The following is a 21532-nucleotide window of genomic DNA, read 5'->3' as shown; positions in this document are numbered from 1 at the left end:
TTCCCTCTATCAGACCTAAGTCATCACTTCTTCCTCTTCTCCTCTGCAGACCCCTTTAAATAGCACATTTGCAAAGAGTAAGGCATCTTGTAGGTTCTGTAACTGGCAGTACCCGATCTACCTACTGACCTGAACTTATTCCCAACTTTGCAACTTTGAATTTAAAAAAAAAAAAAAAAAATCTAAATGTTTAAATTAAAAATCTCTGTTATGTGTGCACAGCCCCAGTGCAGATGTCTCCACGGCTGTAGACCAGGAATCTATCCCTGCCGTTACATCACTACTTTATATCTGCCCCCCTCATTGCTCGCTGGCACACCGCTGCAGGGCCAGGCTACACATGGGTTTCTTTTGTCGCCTAATGGCATTGGTCTGCATAGGAGCTGCGTGCACTAAATGGTAAGGGATATTTAATCAATGCCGTTTGCAAATTAGCTGCATTATTTAGTTTATGGCGAACTAGAACAGGACCGCTGCAGGTGGTTATCGGCCATTGCTTTTCACAGAGGCTGCGGTACATTGCTTCCACAAATCCTTCAGTGGGGAAGGTGCAGGAAGTCACAAATCGCCAGTGACTATTTCACAGGCGTCGTTTTCCCTCCTCCCTTATGATCCTGTATCCCGACACCTCTCTAACTAGCCAAACTGGAATTACTGAGAGGTAGGGATGTGAGTCACAGGCGACACGTCACCATGTAAATGTCAGAGCTGGAGAACTACAACCCCCAGTGTGCAGAGGTAATGGCACTCCGGATACGTGGGATGATCAATATGAAGGGTTAAAGGGGTATTTGGCTTCTTATAAAGTGATATCTGTTCCTAGGACATGGCGTCACTTTATGATGGGTGGGATCCCTCTATGGGGGGGGCCTCCGATTCCTGAAGATGAAGCTGCTGTAGGGGTTGCACTGCAGTTCTGTGTACAGCCTGTGGGGGGTGCTCTGCAAGGCAGGACGCTGACTGGCATGCAGCCCTAAGTATTGGTGGTCCGGCGACCTCTCCCACCTTAGCTGCTGTGCAGGAGATGGTCTCTTCAGTAGCCGGACTGCTTGCTCTGCCAGTAAGAAGTGTAGTCGCCCCCTGAGAGCACAATTAGTAACTCGTCACACCGTTTTAACCCCACTTGGTTCTTGTCGCATTTGTATTTAATGTTCAGTCCTTTTCTAATTTCTGTTTTTATCTTCAATTTGTGCTTCTATGACCAGACTGACCCATCCTAGGAGTTTTCCCCTCTTTAACCATTTAGGAACGTTGGGATATGCAGTCACTTTATGGTTGGACAGTATTGAAGGGTTAATACCAGCACTCAGCTCAAACCATTTCTCCATACACTTGAATGGTGCTCAGCAAATACTCAAAGTTCACAGATATTTGTACAAAAGAAGAACGAATTTGCGGCACTCCCCCATGCATGAAAGTTCAGCACACTTTATTCCCCAAAATCTTTTTTGCTATTGCTGCGTAGTAGCACATGGAAAACTTCAGTGTAAGGGCAACAGCCATTTCGCACCAAGCAGACGCTTCTTCTTGGGTGCATTAACTTTATATTTTTGTCTGCTGACCTTTTTATGCAGGGGTGAGTACCACGATTTCTTTCTTAATTTAATTTTATTTTTACAAATGCTTTATGGTGTAGAGTTTTGCAAAAAGATTCTCAGGACCCTGGTTCATCGGCTATACCTCCAGACAAACCCTCTGCTACCTGCCTGCATCCCCAGCTAATTACGGTAATAATGTCACACCAGGCCTGTGGATCAGAATTGCTGGGGATACTGGCAGGGCTCTGATCCAGTGACTGGTGGACCAGGGTTCTGCTTCAGATCTATTTATGATCTCTCTGGGACCCCAGATCCTGAGAAAATAGGGGTCTTGTGTCGCCTCTGTGTTGGATGAAGCAACAACGTCTCATTCAAGTGCACAACTAGAAGCATCACTGCTGAGTAAAAGCCAGGTGAGGATCACGGGGGTCCCAGGCGGCAGACCCACGCCCACCATAAGGCGATTACATATCCTATAGGGTCAGTCTGGTAACCTAACCCTCTACCCGTGTACCGTGTGGATCCATGTGTTGTGCTAACCCCATGTTGTGTGCTCTGACAGGTCCTCTTGGAGAGAGACGATCCTGACGCAGAAATCCTAACCGAGGATGACTTGGATAATACTAGAACCCCAACAGAAACTCACTTTAACAACCCACTGTCCGAGGTGTGCGACTGCCACACACTGCACCTGCTCCTTCCGCAGACTTTTATATAGTCCCTCTCTTCAGATCTCTCTCTTTCCTCTTCATCCCCTCGGACAAAAATAAACTTTCTGGAGAAATCTTAATTTGTGCCTCAAAGAATGCAAAATTGCAAATCTGATTGAACCTGTCAGCTGGCTGCTGATGACGGATCTGATTGTGTAACAAGCCTAGATCTGCCAACAGCAGCCACTAACCTGCTTGTTGATTGTTTCCATGATGGCAGTAAAGTAACAACAAGCCAAAAATGTGAAATTGCACATTACTATTACGTAGATGCTGACTTCAGTAAAAGGTGATGATTTACTTTCAGAGATCTGTTTTTCCGCTCTATAAAATATCATGTATTTATCAGCTTGGTATATAGTTTCTAGATATTGGTGGTCTCGTCAAATTAAATTGATCAGCTGATCACCAGAGAATTGTCTTAATCTCCCCAGCACTGTATGTGATGGCTTGTATAAAATACATGGTATTCACCTGGTGACCCTCCTCTCATGCCTTGGTGTTGGCTCCCCCTATAATTACCTGCCTGCTGCCATGTCTGTGTCCTGCCTACATTGTCTTCTTGATCTTTCCAGTTTTGCATGGCTCAGTATTTCTTCTTGTGCTCATATTTTTTTTTGTTTTGCAGCAAAATGACTACGATGGTACAAAGATGGCAGCAGACGGCAGGAGGTGAGTGTGATCTAAGCACTTATTGCTGGCAGACAAACTCCACTTCTGGCCCTGTAGCAAGCACAGGAGCGGTTCTGGTGCCAGCTCGTCATCAGTGCTATCTATGAGGGAGGCTGGCTGACTGCTCTTTTCAGTAGCTAAGCCAGACCCCTTCTCCATTTCAGCTAATTCATAGACAGAAGGGGCCCAGTTTAGATATGGAAAGAAGCTATTAGACAGCCCCCTTCACACACGGCTTTGATGACTCTTCAATACATCAATAGAAGACAACACTCCTGTAAATGGAGGGGACAGAAAGGAGAGAGATACTACAAAGTGAACTGTATACAAGGGGCTGAGGAGAGACCTATTGTAAGATGGAGTTCTGTACAGAGCGTATGAGAGGAGAGATGGCCTGTTGAATAGGCCTCTGTATGTAGGGCATGAGAGGAGAGCGATTCTGCAGGAGGGGGCTGTAAACAGGGGACAGAAAGTAGATCTATACTGTAGAAGTGGGCTCTATATAGCGGGCCTGAGAGGACCTACTGCAGGATGGGAATGCATATAGAGCGGCTGAGACAAGCTGGCTGGGTTTGTTGCCTGCTCTTGTGAGACTATTGATGCATATGGCAGATGATTACCTTCACTTGTATGTATCAATAGAGCAGCATTTGCCGTTTCACAAGACAGATCAGTTAGCAGCATGCAACATACACAGCTCTGCACTGCCGCTGTGGAGAAGGGCTATAGATGATGTTTATATTATGACAGGGATGTCTTGCGCTACATAGTTATGTCTAGTGTAATGGGCAGATCCGTCACCAAACCGCCACGCAGTGCCATAAACTCAGCATATAACCTGTGTTAATCTGTCTTGTAGGTTCGTCTCCTCCACAGACAGTCTCCGGCAGCTGTCTGAGCAGCTGAATGGCTTGGTGTCACAGGTAGGTGTCAGTATCTATTGCTCAACTACGCCTCTTAAGTGTATAGGACATGTATATGTATTTATTTTTAATTCCAAGTAATATCATGACCTTTTTATCATTTAAGGGTAACTCTTACGTAAATGGGGAAAACATCATATCGTCCTCAAGCCCAGAAGTGGAGGTGAGTGACTACCTGGTTGAGAAAATTGATTGAGTGGTCACGGTTACATATGTCTTTACACTTATTGATATAGAGGCGCAGCCATGCTTGTAAGCCTCCATGTATGAAAGGACAGTATGTTGTAGGGTTATTTCCAAATTGGAAAGTTATCCCCTTACACTGATCTGAGAATAGAGAGGCCGCAGCGCTTTGTTCCCGTATTTTCTTTTTTTTTTTTTTTTTTTTTTTTTACTGCACAGAGGCATTCCCAGATAACCTGAACAGCAAGGCTCTCGTTAAGTGAACGAGGCTAGCTTCAGTCCCCAGCTCTGTGGGAGTGCGCTCTTAGACACCCTTGGCAAGTCCTAGGGTTATGCCATTAATTACTGGGATTGGGAATACCCCTTTTAAGACCTTTTATTCACTGTAGGTGAATATCGCTCAGTATAAATGAGGCAGGGTGTGATACTGGTATGTGACACTAAGGATCGGTCTCATTATTTGGTAGCAGTGTTCATTAATACCTGGATGTCTTCTTTTTCCTATGACTTTTCTTCTGGCCGCCTCTATCCCCTTCTCGTGATTGCATGCGCCGCAGTCTCGTTACCAGGATTTGGCTGCTGCCTTGGACTCCAGTAACGTAACAAACAAGCAGCTCAGTGCAAAGCTGGAGGAACTGGTAAGAAGCGAACGCTGTGCTCAGTGTAACGGCACGGTCTTGTGGACCCTCGATCTGGGGGCTCTGCGAATGCTGCATCTACAATGGCATGGTCTTGTGGACCCTCGGTCTGTGAATGCTGCATCTACAATGGCACGGTCTTGTGGACCCTTGGTCTGTGAATGCTGCATCTACAATGGCACGGTCTTGTGGACCCTCGGTCTGTGAATGCTGCATCTACAATGGCACGGTCTTGTGGACCCTCGGTCTGTGAATGCTGCATCTACAATGGCATGGTCTTGCTATTTGACTGTTACTCACTTGCCTGCAACCTCCCTCTTCTCATTTACCTCTATGCTATGTGTTTGCTTTCTGCATTTAACCATTTATGGAATCGCTTTATGTTCTAACCCAGAATCCACGTTCTCTTATTGGAGCAGGGGCCATGCACAGTCGTCCTACAGGGGTCACAGGGTCCCTTTCCTCCTAATAGGTGGAGCCTGCCCCAAACTGATTGCCTTTTGTTCATATAGTGAGGAATCTAGTAGGAATTGTTCAGTATTAATCTCAATCACAGACTCTTTGGCTATTCTTATGATTAAAATGTTAGCCGATGACTTGCTTAGTATGGGGGTCCGGCCAAGACCTGTGCTCTGAATTACAAAATCGCAGTGGAGCTGTAGCCACGCTTTTTTAATGATTTGCAAAACCCTTTTATGGGGTTATAACTAGAGATGAGTAAATTTGATGGGGGTCTGGGCTTATTTGGCAAGCTATAGTTCTTACTGAATAAGCTGCAGAGGGACCTCGGATACATGGAGCGCATCGGCTGATTACAGTAACTGTTCGGCTCTGGAGCTGTCACACAGCCGCGACACATGCAGCTGATCAGCCGGTGCGCTCCATGTATCCGAGTTCCCTCTGCAGCTTATTCGGTAAGTGCTATAGCTCGCCGAATAAGCCCTGACCCAAACAAATCTGCTCATCTCTAGTTATAACCATATCCCAAGCGAGCGTGGCAGTCTTTAAAACACACAAAAGTGAGTGGAGAGAACTTCGCAGACAGAGCAGATCTTGTGCATTTCCAAGTGTCAAAATGAGGTGTAATTTTATTTTTTTAAATATTTGATCGCTCCATATTTCTCTTTTGTAATAGACACAGCAGAACCAGAACGTCATGGATCAGCTTGATAAGGTAAAGTTGTTCATCATAGAACCCAATGACCATGGTGAGGGTTTGTAGATCATCTGACTTGTGCCTCCTGATTTCTTCCCAGGAGCGGAAAGGTTTTGAACAGAAGTTTTCCAAAGAGCAAGGTTCCCTCCGAGAACAGCTACAGGTGAGGCGCTCTGGAGAAAGTCATTGCCATGTTTTCCCATCACCATCAGTCTTGTAAAGGGGATCCCTTGGAGGACCCAGGACGTCCATGAATTGAATGACAATTGTGTAATATCTTTCTTCTCCTGTGGGGGTGCTATAGTATAGGATGATGGAACTTATTTGCTTTTTTAGGTTCACATTCAGACAATTGGAATATTGGTATCGGAAAAAACTGAATTGCAGACCGCCCTGTCATTCACCCAGCAAGCAGCACGTCAGAAAGGAGGTACGTCTTCTCACACCCTCATATTGTATGTAAGGCTCTGTTCAAGCAAGACACACCGGACAACCCAGCACCAGATTTCTATAGTTTAGTCAGTCTGTTGTAATGATTGCTAGCTCCCCAATACATGTGTGGGAAACTGGGTACTGATGGCCTGGTCATCTGTTAACAAATGGAATTTCATATACCCCAAGGTCACTAGAGGAGATGAAAAGTTTGCAATGTGCACTGATATGTTGTGTTGTTTTTTTTTTTGTTTTGTTTTTTTTTGTTCTTCCTACAGCGGAAGCGGAGGATCTTGTCATGCGTTTACAGTCGACCCGACAGAGAGTAACAGAGCTGGAGCGCACCTTATCGTCTATTTCTGCTCAGCAGAAGCAGCTAGAAAAGGTGCGATTCATTCATCATCATTTGACCAAATCCCATTCTGATCGACTTCTTAGTGGAATCAACAAAGTGTTTAAAGGGGTTGTCCACAACTGGGTAATCCTAAGAAAAAGTAGAAATGTCTCCTGGGCGGTCTTCACTCCCAGCCCTGTGTCCCCCGCCAGACTCCTGGCACTGAGCTATCGCAGTTACACCACATTGTCAGAAGACCGGCGGGGTATATAGGCCTGAGAGAGGACAGTGCGGGGGAGGTAAGTAAGGATTTATTTTGCTCCCCACTCAAATTCTTCTTGCAGATTACATGCATGTTAATGACAGCACCACCCCGCAACTCGTGCAATATTTATCTCTGCATCTGTTGCCAACTTGACCATATATTATGCACAATGGGCATGCGAGACTCTCTCTTGATTGCGTGTAGCGTCCCTGGTGAATCTAACGTATGGAAGGCAAGAACACATTGGTGCCTCTGATGTTTTTTAATTTTTTTTTTTTTTTTGTCGTGGTCACAACAAAATGAGTGGTTTTGCAGCCATGTTTGCAAAAAAAAATAAAAATTTAGACCTACCATGATTGCAGCAAACAAACACAACGCTGTGATGATGAATGACAGTAGCTTTAGACGTCTATGGTGTTCCTTCTCCTGTAATTTGCGCCTGCAGCCATTACTAGGAGAGAATTACTACATGCATCAGAATTTGGGGTTTATTAGGAGTTTTAGATAATAAAAATATGAGTGTGTGTATACGTGTATGTGTGTGTGTGTGTGTATATGTATATATATATGTATATATATATATATATATATATATATATATATATATATATATATATATATATATATATATATATATATATATATATACATATATATGAGAGAAAAAAAGAAAAGCAGCACCAAATAATAAAAAAATGATGTGGACTTTATTGCCTGGACGGCGTGGCAACGTTTCGGATAACAAATCCTTTCTCAAGCAGTGAACACATAGGTGAGACAATCTTATATATGCTACTAATATCCATCTCGTTACAGAGCTCATTAAATATAATAATATAAATAAGTTATAATAAATACCACTCCATGAAATTAGTGATTCCATGTAAAAGGAACATCTCCATTCAGTGTATTAACAGTGAACAATAGACATAAAGTGTCGCGTGATTATTCCTAAAATATTCTTAATAATCAATTGTGAAACATTAAAATCAGGTGTACCCATCCTGATGAGCCATGAACATATGTAACTTACAAATATATTTCTTGATCTGCACGCCTCGGATCTCGGCGTTCATACCACGCAACTGCGCATGACCGTGACGTCAGAGTCAATAGACCCATAACGCCACAGCCCGCAGCTGCGCAGAGTCACACCGAAGATCACAGGCGCCATGTTTACTAAGGGAGACCATTGCCCATAAGAATGAAGGAACAAAAACAAAATTGCTATGTACAGTTAATCTACAATAATATCTAGCAGTAACGGACTCATAGCTATTATAAAGCAAGACATCGTGTGCACAGAAATGATTACGTTATCTTGTATTTTTGAGCACCACCACTCAGACCAAACGCAAGCGTTACTATCATTCCTAATCCAAGGGATTTTCATGTGCCATGGACTAAAGGACCTGAGCATAACCCCACTTTACTGTCACAGGATCAGGGGGACCCCTACATAAAGGAATAATGTCCCAAACCTAAATATGGAAGCAGAGACTAATTGGGGGAGCAGAAACCCCCGACACCTCTCCACTCCATTTAAAGTGACAGAAAACGGTCCATATCCTATGGCCACCAGCTATATATCCCATTAAGGAAAAACAGACACTCAAACACATCGTGGTTGCTCCTATATTAGTTTATTGTATTACACGACGCTATTATACAGATGAGTCCGATAATGCTATGACAACTCGAGTTTAATACAAAAAAATCTACAAAAAAATTATAAGAAAAATTTTTTTAGTGAGAAAGTATACAAAAAATATATAACCATTTAGACCAACATTTTTATGGGCAAAAAAAATTTTTTTGAAAAAAAATATATAAACAAATAAAATAAGTTTCTCATATATTCATAGCACAGGACTGCACATCTGAAACAGAAAAAAAGACAAAAAGGAAAACATGTTAGTAATCCCTTAATCAAGAAATTTTTTCAAAACCAATCAAGTCAGGGAAAGAATCAAAATCATCACCATGCTATACACAATTTCACATAATTTGGCTATACTTAAAATCTACATTCAGGCCATATGGCTTTAAAGTCTTAAGTCTCATAATCCACTCCATCTCCCTTCTTTTAAGTAGCTGAATTCGATCACCACCCCTTCTTTGGGCTGGTATTGTATCAATAATACGAAACCGAAGTTCCTTTTCTGTATGGGATTTTTCCGTAAAATGTTTCGAAACGGGTAAGTCCATGCGTTTTTTCCTTATGGTATGTCGATGCTGATTGATTCTTGTTTTGAACTCACATGTAGTCTCACCGACATACCATAACGAGCAGGGACATTGTAGCAAATAGACCACATGGTCTGAATCACACGTCAAATAGTGCCGAATCTTGAACTCCTCATTAGTTTTAGGATGAGAGAAACTTTGGCCCTTGATCATTAAATTACAATTTACACATGACAAACACGGATAACATCCCCTCCTATCAATACTAGTCAATGTATTCTGGCCTTGTTTTTTAAAAGAGCCTATGTCTGATTTAATCAGGGTAGAGGCGATGGTGCGATTCCGTTTATAAGAAAAAATTTGGGGTTTGGCAAATTCTGTTACCTGGGGTATACACTTGTGTAACATTCCCCAGTGCTTACGTATGACATTCGCAACCACATTGCTTTCCTCACAATAGGTGGTTACAAAAGGGATGCGATTAAGTTCTTTAGGACGCGATTTTTTCTGAAGTAGATTTTCTCTGTGCAGTACATCAACTCTGTTCTTTTGTCTTTGCAATAAATTTCTTGGGTACCCTCTTTCTGAAAATTTTCTAAGAGTCCCCTCCATAGATTTTACTAGAGAGTCTTCATTGCTCTCAATTCTTTTAATTCGTATCAACTGACTATATGGGATGGACTCTTTCATTTTTTCTGGATGTTGACTACTAAAGAGTAACAAATAATTCTTATCAGTGGCTTTTGTATATAATTGAGTCGCTAACCTACCATTCACCCTTTGGACATTTACATCCAAAAATTGTATATTCTCTTCAGAGTATACAAGGGTGAATTTGATTGTCTCGTCAATCGTATTGAGATATTCATGAAATTCGAGTAATTGGTCTCTTGTCCCTGACCATAGGAGGAAGACATAGTCTATGTATCTCCACCACGCCGCTACATAGCTGAAGTGGTGGGACACATAGACGAGGTCCTCCTCCAAAGTACTCATAACAATATTTGCATACGCGGGCGCCATGTTCGCGCCCATGGCGGTCCCGCGTAATTGCAAATAAAAAAATCTCCAAATAAAAAATAATTTTTCGTCAATACCAATTTCAATAGTTGTAATATAAACTCCCTTGTTTCAGCAGAATATTGTGTAGACACCAACTTCCTACGGATCGCATCCAGCCCTCGACCATGGTCAATAGATGTGTAAAGCGATGTGACATCGAAAGAGGCCAACAACACTTCACCCACTATCTCTATACCATTCACTTTTTCCAAGAAATCAGCCGTATCCCTAATAAATGATTCTGCATTGCTTGCAATAGGATTGAGAACCTTGTCCAGAAGGATTCCAATGTTAGACAGGATAGAATTACACCCAGAGACTATAGGTCTTCCTGGAGGGTGTACGAGAGACTTATGGATCTTGGGCAATGTATACAGCACTGGAGTAACTGGAAACTTGACAATCAAAAAATCATACAGATCCTGATCAATAATTTTATTATCCAGGGCACTATCAATAACAGTCTTAATTTCTCTAGCGATAGCAAATTTAGGATCACATGTAAGTCTCTCGTACACCCCCGGGTCTGCCAACTGTCTTTTAATCTCATCTACATAATCATTTTTATTCAGTAAAACTACTGCACCGCCTTTATCGGCTTTTTTTATAATAATTTTATCATCCTCCATCAAATCTTGTAGGGCTCTAACTTCCCCCCTCGTCATATTTGGGTATTTAAACTCCTTAGAACATTCATCCCTCAGTTTCTTAATATCATTATTTACCGCAGATATAAATGCGTCAATCGCTGGTGAGTTCTCAGATGGGGTGAAACTGCTTTTTTTCTTAAGGGCTAGGTTTTGTAAATTAAGTTCACTCATAGGAGTTTTTCCACTGTAAGGGCTAGAACTAAACCACTCCTTCAATTTAATCAGCCTGAAGAAATTTTGTAGGTCAACGCTAAAGGTACCTTCACACATAACGATATTGTTAACGATATCGTTGCTATTTGTGACGTAGCAACGATATCGTTAATGAAATCGTTATGTGTGACAGCGACCAACGATCAGGCCCCTGCTGGGAGATCGTTGGTCGCTGAGGAAAGTCCAGAACTTTATTTCGTCGCTGGACTCCCTGGAGACATCGCTGGATCGGCGTGTGTGACACCGATCCAGCGATGTCTTCACTGGTAACCAGGGTAAACATCGGGTTACTAAGCGCGGCCCTGCGCTTAGTTACCCGATGTTTACCCTGGTTACCGGCATAGTTGGTCGCTGGAGAGCAGTCTGTGTGACAGCTCTCCAGCGACCAAACTGCAACGCTGCAGCGATCCGGATCGTTGTCGGTATCGCTGCAGCGTCGCTAAATGTGAAGGTACCTTAAGCTGAAACCAATCAACATGTGTACTGAGTCCAAACGACAGACCTTTGTTCAATACAGATACCTGTTCTTTAGAAAGTGTTTTATCCGAGATGTTGACAATCAAGCTTGATCTTTGCTCCTCGTCGCCATCTGTTTCTCTACTAATGATTTGTTTTTCCCTTTTTTCTCTTTTTTGTTGTCTACGATGTTTCTTTCCTCCTCTTTTCCTACTGTTCTCATTTTTTCTTTGGTAGGATCTGGACCTAAAAAAATCATGATTAGATAACAGAGATTTATCAGTACATGCATAACAAGAGTCCCTCTGAAAGAAAAAACCTTTCTTCCTCCAAGCTCCTGCATTGTCCTTTTGCCAATTATAGATATTCCCCTCTTTATAATCGTCCATATCGCGGTTCCACTTTCTCCTTTTCACATCTTCCAACTCCAGACGTAATTTGTCAAACTTGGTTTTTAAATTTTCTTTAAAATTGTTCCATTCATCATCCCTCATAAGGCACTTTATCCCAGACTCTTAACGCAGGAATTTCCACATTGATCTTGCTTAGTTCATGTTGTAGGAACTCAATATTCAGCAAAATTATATCTAGGCCGTATTTATTTGATATCATGCTGAATTTCCCACAGAAAAAAGAGTCATTTATCATCAAATTCGGGCGGATATTTGAACGGAGACCTCTCGGGATTTTTTTAGCCTTATAATATTCACTGAGCGTAGTAAGGTGTAATTGCAAGGTAGTAGATTTTTTCAAGACCTTCTCATATTTAAATTTTAAATCGTGCAGCGATGGTGTGCTTAAAAAGGTGGCGTCAGTTTCCACCCCTCCAATGATTCTTTCTCCGTCCTCACTAGTGTAAGCAAAAACGCCTGGATCAGGCACCGTGTGCTCCATAGTCCACGTTTAGCACAAAAAAATTATAGTATACGGTACTTAAAGAAATACAGGGAAAAAGTTAAAAAAAAAAATAATAAAAAACTGATGCAAATTTCCACAGAAAGGAAAATAGTGAAAAAAAATTGGAACAGCATCCAAAGAATACCTTCAGTCACGGTGCAAAGCTCATCCAGCCAGCAATCCAAATTTGGATTGCTGGCTGGATGAGCTTTGCACCGTGACTGAAAGTATTCTTTGGATGCTGTTCCAATTTTTTTCTATATATATATATATATATATATATATATATATATATATATATATATATATATATATATATATATATATATATATATATATATATATATATATATATATATATATATATATATATATATATATATATATATATATACTTTTTTTTTTTTTTTTAATTTATATAATGCACCCTTTGACAAAGTCAGGAATTGGATAAAAAGATTGTGGCCTACATGTACCAATGTATCTGTTTAAAATAGTTTGACGAAGAGGTGGTGTACAGAATAGAACAAGTTCCAAATCTGTCACAGTCTTCCCCACCATGATGAATTTGGCACATTTTCTACCCACTATCAGCTTTAATAATCCTATTACTGACATTCTGAGATACTTTACTTCCTTTTCCAGCTCAATAATGAACTGGAGAAGGAGCGGGACAGTCTACGTGTTGAATCCCTAAAGAACAGGTGGGCTTTGGCTTTGTGTTTGCATGTTGATGGTGGTTTCAGACCCCCGACCTATGGATTACACTCTTTCCTCTTTGCAGTAAGAGCAGTGATGAGCTGAAGCAGCAGAACTCAGAAATGTCGGAGAAACTGAACGCCCTTCTGTCCGAGAATGCTGCCATGAGATTGGAGCTTGGGGACCTGCATAAGAAACTGGAAATGGCCGAACTTATGATACAGCAGGTAGGACTGAGAACGCTGTGCTATAAAAGTTTGTGAACCCCTGGTTTATGCTGTTTTACTTTGGCGTTTCCTATAGATTTTTTTTATTTTTTTTTCCTTCTCTAGTTTTCCAATCACACCGGAGCTTCTGATGCCAACCAGCAACTACGGATGGCCATCGAGGAGCGAGACTTGCTGGGCACTCAGCTGACACAGGTCATTTCTTATTTCCCCTTCTCCGCCATGTAACGGAGACCATAGATCATTCATACTAATGCTGATTTCTGTTCTATGCTGTAGATGTCTGATTCTCTGCAGCAACTGAGAGCAGAACGGGACCAGTATGTGGAGAAACTGAAGGAAGAAGGGGCAATTTGGCAAGAAAGAGTCCGTCAGCTGTCTGAGCAAGTGGGTTTACTCACAAACTGAAAAACTCCAATATGATGTATTAATTGCTTTACAAGCAAATCTGTAATACGGGTGACCTTTACTCTGTAGGTTCAGACACTCGGTCAGGAAAAAGAGAGCGCCCGGGCACTGGTTGAACAGTTGGAGACCAGAGTAACAGAGCTACTTTTGGCATCAGGTATATAAAGACTTAGCACGGTTTCTCTTGTTTTGAGTAACACTGTATATATGCTAAAAGTGTGAGTAATTTATTAACTCCTTATAGTGATCATGTATTCTACTCCAGAGCTGCACTCACTATTCAGATGGTATCCCTGTGTACTTACATTACTGATCCTGCGTTACATCCTGTATTATGCTCCAGAGCTGCACTCACTATTCTGCTGGTGCAGTCACTGTGTACATGCATTACATTACTGATCCTGAGTTACCTCCTGTATTATGCTCCAGAGCTGCACTCACTATTCTGCTGGTGCAGTCACTGTGTACATACAGTACATTACTGACCCTGAGTTACATCCTGTATTATACTCCAGAGCTGCACTCACTATTCAGATGGAGTCACTGTGTACAAACCTTATAGTACTGATCCTCATTTACCTCCTGTATTATTCTCCAGAGCTGCTCTCATGATCCAAAATATTCTGGTTGTCATTGGAAATAGTCACACCCCTATAATACAAGGGTGCACTTAGGTATTGTTCCCAGAATACAAATCTCCATTGCAGACTTTGAGCAAGCCATACCAGAGAAGGTAAAAAAAGAGTAAATCCACGCTGTAAGTATGTATAATGTAATGGTACATATAAATAACATGGACTACTGGGTAAACTCATAAAAACCACCCCATCACGTCAAGGTGTACCCAAATCGGGACAGTACTATACGGTCTCTAATATTATATACTTGCCATGTGTCAAAAATTAACTCAATGTGAATAAGGGCAGTGCGGACTGAGGCTTCACTGTGGACACCCAGCCACTTATACTGCGGCTCAACTTCTTTTTCTTTTTTTTCTTTGAGTCAGCAATGAATGCTATATCTGCTGTTTTCTCCTCTCTCTCCATCTGAAATCTTTCTGTTGTACAGCAGTGGAAGCGGCTGACTCTGAACCATCTGCTCCTCAAGGCCCTTCAGAAGCCGAGGTGGCGCTGCAGCAAGAAGTGGAGAAGCTCCATGAGGAGTTCCTTCAGCTGCAGTCCAGGTACCAGGGCCAAGTGCAGGACAACAGCCAGCTGAGCCGCCTGAACCAGGAGCAGGAAGAGCGGATCCTGGACCTGGAGAAGACCCTGCAGCGGCAGAGCGAGGACAATGTAGACAAGCAGCAGATCCTGGAAAACATGCAGAGCGACAAGGCCACCATCAGTCGGGCACTGACCCAGAACCGGCAGCTGAAGGAGCACCTCGCTGAACTGCAGAACGGCTTTGTCAAACTGGTATGTGACATGAGTAACTCCAGAGCTATAGGACCACAATGCAAATGGCGTGGGTTGTGGGTTTACTTTTTATACCTATCGTCCTGCAGACGAATGAAAACCTGGAGCTCACAACCGGTCTGCAGAGCGAGCAACATGTGAAGAAAGAACTGGCCAAGAAGCTGGGTCAGCTGCAGGAGAGCATCGGAGACTTTAAGGAGCAGGTGAGCCTGTAGGTAAGGGTTTACTCACCGGGCCGCTGCTCTTTTCGGAGCTGCATCACCGACCTTCTCTCTTTTAAAGCTTGCAACAAGGCAACAGGAAGTGCAACTACTGCAAACCCAGCGGGACGAGGTTTCTGCTCATCTCCAGCAATACGTCGCCGCGTACCAGCAAGTGTCCATCGAGAGAGAGGAGTTCCAGAGGCAGTACCTGCTGCAGGCCCAGCTCATGGACAGACTGCAGCATAATGAGGTGCAGGGCAAAGTCAGCGCAGAAATGTACCTGAAGGAGCTAAAGCAAAGCAGGGTGAGCAAAGTCTACTCCCCGAGGCCATGGTATGAACAAAGCTCCTAATTATTATCTGGGGTTCCTTTTAAGATGGCTCCTAATGGGGCATGTTACTTCTTATACACAGGATCAGTGATTACTTGCTGATCACTGGGACCGTCGCCAAAATTAGGAGGCCCCCATACACATTAGACAATTGACTTAAGTGTATAAGGGGCCATAAGAACGGTGCTTAGGGGTGCAGTAATAAAATGACCCATTTGTATCATAATCCAGTGGACTGCCGGAGATGGTGGTTATCGGTGGGACCCCCGTTATCACCTGTCCTGGGAATTAACAAGAACCTGCATTTATGTTGTTATTAAAACAAAAAGGGGTTGTTGACCTGTCCTCGTTTATTCCAGGAAAACCTGGAGCTTCTTACCAAAGAAAATCAAGAGCTGAAAGCGCAGATGATTCAGATTCGCAGCGAGCCAGAAAGCAAAGCTCTGAGCCGCATGGAAGGTAATAACCAGAGTCGTGTATTTGTATTGCCCCAGTCTGTGATGCTACATAAGGACCTGACCATATATCTGTGCTCATCAGGGGACGGCGTGGAGAGTAAAGTCTATGAAGATGAAATGCCCAAATCATCCCTGGTTATTCCAGAGGATTTTGAGAGTCGAGAAGAAATGGTGAGTGATCCCTTCCACAGTTCAGTGGTGTGTCCCTCTCTGTCCGTTAGTGATCTGCTCGTCAGTGAGGTGCCCAGCATTGGTCACCAGTCATAGAGGGGACTCCTCCTCATTCTGCCATGCTTCTTTTTCTGCAGATGGCATTCCTGTCTTCCACCCTCTCCAAGTTGCACAGAGAGCGGGATGAAGTGGAGCGGCAGCTCACGGAGCAAAAGCGGAATTGTAAGCAGCTCGTGCAGCAAATATCTGAGCTCCGGCAGCAGCACATGTCCAATCCGCCACATCACTCCGCAGGTAAAGGATAATATGTGTCGTGGCTCCTGATATCTTACGGGGAAATTCTAAATCTACTCCATTATTAAAATATATACTCCACATTAAAATTGCAGCATTAAGAAGGAAAAGTCAAAGAATAGTAGAAATCACAAGATGGATAGATGGGTTACTGATCGGCGAATGTGAACGACATTTTCCAAACTTCGATTTATTCAGTCTGGAGTATGAGCATCACGTGCAGAAATCCCAGCACTTACAGCTGCTATCACTGAGGTTATTAATGGTCATCTGAGGAAGGTTGTGCGCTGAATGCACTCGGGGAAGTCTTCAAGATCCGCTGCTGGCAGCTCCTGTGTAATCACATTGGTAGAACCTTCCTCAGACGGCCATTAGTACAGGATTTCTGCACATGGCGCTCATGCTCCAGACTGAGTAAATCCAGATGTGTTGAAATTTTGATTCCGTCACTTGCAGATCAGTAACCTGTCTCCGTCCTGTGACTTCCATCATTCCTTGACGTTTACTACTTGAGGTTGTAATTTCCGTGTGAATGTGATGACAGCTGCGGGTTTTATCCCTGCATGCACCGCAGTGTCCCTAATGTGTCTATACTAGTACTTATTGAGGATTTCTGTGTCCTACCGGCAGCACTCACTATGGACAGTGTTCCCAGGGAGGTCTATGATGCTTTGCAGAGCGCTATGGAGAAACTACAGGTAGGTTTTTCACACTTCAGATTATGTACACAGTTTTGTCTTTTTTTTTTTTTTTTTCTATTTAGCAGGCTTTGGAGCAAAAACTTTCCAAATCCTCCATGAAAACTCAAGAGTTTCTGCTTTAAATACTTATTAAAAAGACTTTGCCCATTGCCTCACAAGGATTGGGGTGGGGGGATTTGTTTGGCCCTTGTTAAAGGGGTTGTCCAGGGCTTGGATATTGAGGACTTTTTCTTACAATAAGTAATTGGTGCGAAATTCTGAAGGTCCTGCAACAGACATCCCCTCCATTTATCAGCTGTTTGTAGCTCTCGCAGCGGCCGGGGGTGTATGAGCTGGCACACCACTGCTCCGTACACTGTGTAAATGCTGCTCTCTAACACTGCACCCTGTCGCCTGTTGAAGCGACTGAGCGTCCACTACACCGTGTATGGGACTGTGCTGTTCTCACTATAACCTAAATATCCCATGCGGTCATTATGGGAACTGTTAACAGCTGACCGGAGGGGATGCCTGTGTCGGACCCCCACCTATCTGATTTTGATGACCTATTGTAATGATTAATTGTCAATATCCAAGTCCTGGACAACCCCCATCCTTCTTTTTAAATTTGTGATGATTTCTATTAATTTTCTATTCTTTGGTGGCAGATCCGCTTCACTGACTTGATGCAGGAGAGAGTGGAATTGAAGGACAGGGTGGAAGAATTGGAACATCGGTGTATCCAGCTGTCGGGGGAAACTGACACTATTGGTTAGTGGTGTTCTATCATGGATTCAATGCTTACATCTGTATACTGTGCCTGGCATCCATCTGAAAAGGACCTTTGGGTGCTGCATTGTGCCTCCAGTTTATTATATAACTGGTGTAGCATAATTAAGCAATTTCATACAGCTCCTAGATGGCAAATTCCACATCCAGTTTGAAGCCGTCTGGAGAAGGCTTTCCGAATCTTGCTACAGGGAATGTTACATCTTCAGATGGGGCCCATTGCTCCTATAAGACTTTGATGGTCTTCTCACTTCTGATTTTAGGGGAATACATTGCACTTTATCAGAGTCAGAGAGCAATCCTAAAACAGCGACATACAGAAAAGGAGGAGTACATCAGTCGGCTGGCCCAGGATAAGGAAGAGATGAAGGTTGGTGTACCCTAGTGTCAGGATTAATGAGAAGCCATGCTTGTAAGCAGAGTCCCAGTAATGGTTTGTTGTCTGCATCCAGGCCAAGTTGTTGGAGCTGCAGGTCTTGGTGATGAGACTGGTGTCCGAGAGGAATGAATGGTACAAGAAGTATGTGGAGGTCACGAGGGGTTCCAAGGAGTCGGGAGAGCTGGCCCAAAGTGCAGATAGACCAATGGAGGTGGATACTACTGGGGAAGGTAAGTGACGCGGCTGCTGCTTTCATTCCCTGTTACTACATAGTTTTTATAACCCTAGCTGTTTGGGATGCTGCTGGCATTAAACGATGCAACCTAGGTTTCCACATGTCTTCAATATCCACTTTAAAAGGGTTCTCCAGGAATTTTAGACTAGGCAATAAAGCTCTGATTGGGTGGGTCCTGAGGTTTGGGACCATCATCAGTCATCACAATTATATCACATATGTGTACAACAACTGACCCCCTACGGGCTGCAGTGATTCATGTGAACGCAAGCCCACCCTTCGCTCACAATGTCAAGTCTCAGAATGCCCCTTTTAATGATGATTAACATATTCCTAGTATTAGCACATCTGATTTCTGTGGCTTGTCATGGAGTATCTCATAATGACCCATCTTCTCTTTTAGCACTTGAGGAAGTCAGTTTGTTAGAGGTTGCAGAAGAGGAGAAGGTGCAGAGGGTTTCTCAATTGTCTTCTGCTCAAGAAGGATCAAATTCGGAAGACCCTACAGCCAAGCAGATTATGCAACTCCTCCGTGAGATCCAGAACCCCCAAGAACGTCCCAGCTCTTTACTCCAGAATCCATGCATCCCGTTCTTCTACCGTGTGGATGAAAATGACGAGGTCCGGATTATGGTCGTCTGAGATTAGTCCCTCCTATTCAAGCCTCCACTTCCATTCCTTCTCCTCTCTGGACTGTGACTTCCGGTCTCCACACGCACAGGAGATGCGGTCACTTGGGGATGGGATGGTCGTGTCTGTAGCTGCTGGGGATTGTAATGGGCCGGGACAATGTAAAGGTTTGCACCTGCAATGATGATGGAGGAGCAGGGGGTATAGTCTCTATTCCAAATGGCATTGCCCAAGGAAATTGACCCAGAGGCCACTTAGATGGGCTAGTAGGTGACTACACACTGCTTTGTTTTCTTAAAGCTCGTTGGGGTTAGGTAGCTTAATCTTTGCCAACAATATACCGCTGCCTCCCGTGGTTGTTTTTTTTTTTTTTTTCTCTTTTTATACACCACCTAGCGCTAATATTTTATGTGAAGTAGACATGATATGCTCGAGAATGAAGGAGGGAACCAGACAACGTGGCGGTAATACGGACTCACCTTGTGCATGTTAGAGGCTGGCTCCAAGAAGGTGTTGGACAACAATGTGGAAAAGTAGTGACGATTGTTTTTCCAAAAAGTTGACCCTTTTGGGGTCCGTATAGTGTTCTCCCTCCATGGTGCGCTGCGTTCACCTTCTGTGGTGGCCATGCTGTAGACCAGGTTTCTGGAGGAGGTTTTGGATAAGTGTTTTAACAGACTCCCCACTACATATGACATGATATATGAAAGTAAGGACACGACGTAGGTTTTCCTCATGGAGTTTAATTTTTAACACTTGAATTAATTCTTCTTTTGAAGTTACTGCTGAGAAGGGTTTTTCAGATTGGGCTTACACCAGAATTTTGCATTGGAAAATATGTGGTTTATTATAGGAGGTGTACAATTGTTAGGTTTTCATTTCCCAGGAGATTCTCCACCTCAATTTATTTTAATCATATTAAAAAAAAAGAATCTGATTAATATGACGAGGTCACATTGTGTGTTCTCGATTTTGGCCTTGAGCTCAAGACTGAGACAGACTGGTCACTAATGCTTTACTGCCGGACAACACCCTGAAAATCTTTGGGCTGACAGCATAGAAAGGGGATTAGACTAGCCAAAGTTACTCCCGCCATTCCTCAACTCTCCATCTGCGTTATTAATCAGATTTTCCTAAATTATTTTTGCTGGAGAACTTACAGGTGTGCCCATCACTGTATGCAGCCATGTAGTGACTGAGCCGAGTATACGGTTTATTACAAAAGGACATAACCATGCAGAGCGCAGTGCATATGGGTGACTGATATGCTTGCTATCAAGTCGTACTACATTTGGCTTTCTTGCATATTACGGTTTTTGTTTTTTACAACCTTTTAATATTCTTTTTGAGCACTTTTCCTGTCTGTGCTATGAGGATCATATATCCCACTACTCTCTATGCGACTGTGATGACACTTGGGTCGTGAGGTTTACAGTATTTCTTCATTATGGGCCGCAGGAGGCGGCCATATCTTGTTAATGACGCAGGAGAAGGAGCGTCGGGGTGTCATTCTTCTCTCCCTGGTGGGTGCGATGTGCACAAGTTACCCGGGTAGGTGGGTGAGAGCGGGCACGGTAGGAGTTCCTACATCTCTTCCTGACTTGAACATGGAAGCAGTTCCTGTACATAATGTATGAGTGTAACAATTTGTATATTCCTGGATCAGACGCTGGACCTCCGCAGCATTTTCGCTGCAGGTATCTTGTACTATATTATGATGGAGCTTCTATAGAAGCTGGTCTGTCCTCTTGATTGGAGATTTATTAATATTGGGGGGAGGGGATGATTATAATTTATTGGGTGATACATCACAGGTCAGGGGGCTACACTTTCCATTCTGTTGCTGAAATGATTTCATCTTGTTGGAAATAAAATGTTTCTTTCTGAATAAATTCAGCAGATTAAACCATGTTACTGTCTCTTTAAGAATAAGTCTATACATTGCTCCCCAAGCGATCCCAGACAGAATGTGCCAGACCGCTATATGGTATTGGGCAAGATGGCGCCCATTTCGTTGCTAAGGTCCAATGGTCAACTTTTTTTTTTTTTTTTTTTTTTCTTTCTTTTTGGCACACAAATTGCTAGTGACTTGAATATGTTGCAAAGGGGATTAACTGCCGGTGCGACGTGCCAAAGTGGAAAGTCCACTGAAGATGGGAATGCCTTCTTGTGGATAAAAGCAATATTAGTGGACCAAAGTAAATTTAATTTTGTGGCCCATGTTCCCATTTCCAGGCATCAAGAATGTGGGAGAAATGTTCAGAAACAGACAGGCTGATCAGAGCATTCAGGTCAAC

The 21532-nt window shown here is 43.1% G+C and overlaps 1 protein-coding gene across 5 annotated transcripts in view; it reads left to right on the top strand.

Annotated features, from left to right (window-relative positions):
- GOLGA2 (golgin A2) overlaps window positions 1–21146 on the top strand; it is a 35628-nt gene extending 14482 nt beyond the window's left edge. For 2 of the 5 annotated variants that reach the window (XM_069748089.1, XM_069748088.1), the window contains 25 exons: window positions 2101–2205; window positions 2877–2920; window positions 3780–3843; window positions 3950–4006; window positions 4584–4664; window positions 5800–5838; window positions 5921–5983; window positions 6157–6250; window positions 6531–6637; window positions 12962–13020; window positions 13101–13242; window positions 13348–13437; window positions 13522–13629; window positions 13720–13807; window positions 14719–15065; window positions 15155–15268; window positions 15348–15572; window positions 15959–16058; window positions 16140–16228; window positions 16366–16522; window positions 17153–17220; window positions 17871–17973; window positions 18255–18361; window positions 18444–18600; window positions 19009–21146. In XM_069748089.1, the coding sequence (XP_069604190.1) occupies window positions 2101–2205; window positions 2877–2920; window positions 3780–3843; window positions 3950–4006; window positions 4584–4664; window positions 5800–5838; window positions 5921–5983; window positions 6157–6250; window positions 6531–6637; window positions 12962–13020; window positions 13101–13242; window positions 13348–13437; window positions 13522–13629; window positions 13720–13807; window positions 14719–15065; window positions 15155–15268; window positions 15348–15572; window positions 15959–16058; window positions 16140–16228; window positions 16366–16522; window positions 17153–17220; window positions 17871–17973; window positions 18255–18361; window positions 18444–18600; window positions 19009–19247 (2847 nt within the window). In that variant the 3' untranslated portion in view covers window positions 19248–21146. The remainder of the gene's footprint in view (window positions 1–2100; window positions 2206–2876; window positions 2921–3779; window positions 3844–3949; window positions 4007–4583; window positions 4665–5799; window positions 5839–5920; window positions 5984–6156; window positions 6251–6530; window positions 6638–12961; window positions 13021–13100; window positions 13243–13347; window positions 13438–13521; window positions 13630–13719; window positions 13808–14718; window positions 15066–15154; window positions 15269–15347; window positions 15573–15958; window positions 16059–16139; window positions 16229–16365; window positions 16523–17152; window positions 17221–17870; window positions 17974–18254; window positions 18362–18443; window positions 18601–19008) is intronic. The other 3 variants (XM_069748092.1, XM_069748091.1, XM_069748090.1) reach the window with 2 other exon arrangements.
- Window positions 21147–21532: the final 386 nt, after the last annotated feature.

Source organism: Ranitomeya imitator, chromosome 2, assembly GCF_032444005.1.
Source record: "Ranitomeya imitator isolate aRanImi1 chromosome 2, aRanImi1.pri, whole genome shotgun sequence".
Classification (NCBI taxonomy): domain Eukaryota; kingdom Metazoa; phylum Chordata; class Amphibia; order Anura; family Dendrobatidae; genus Ranitomeya; species Ranitomeya imitator.
The sequence above is the reverse complement of the archived record's forward strand: the minus strand, read 5'-3'. Positions and strand labels throughout refer to the sequence as shown.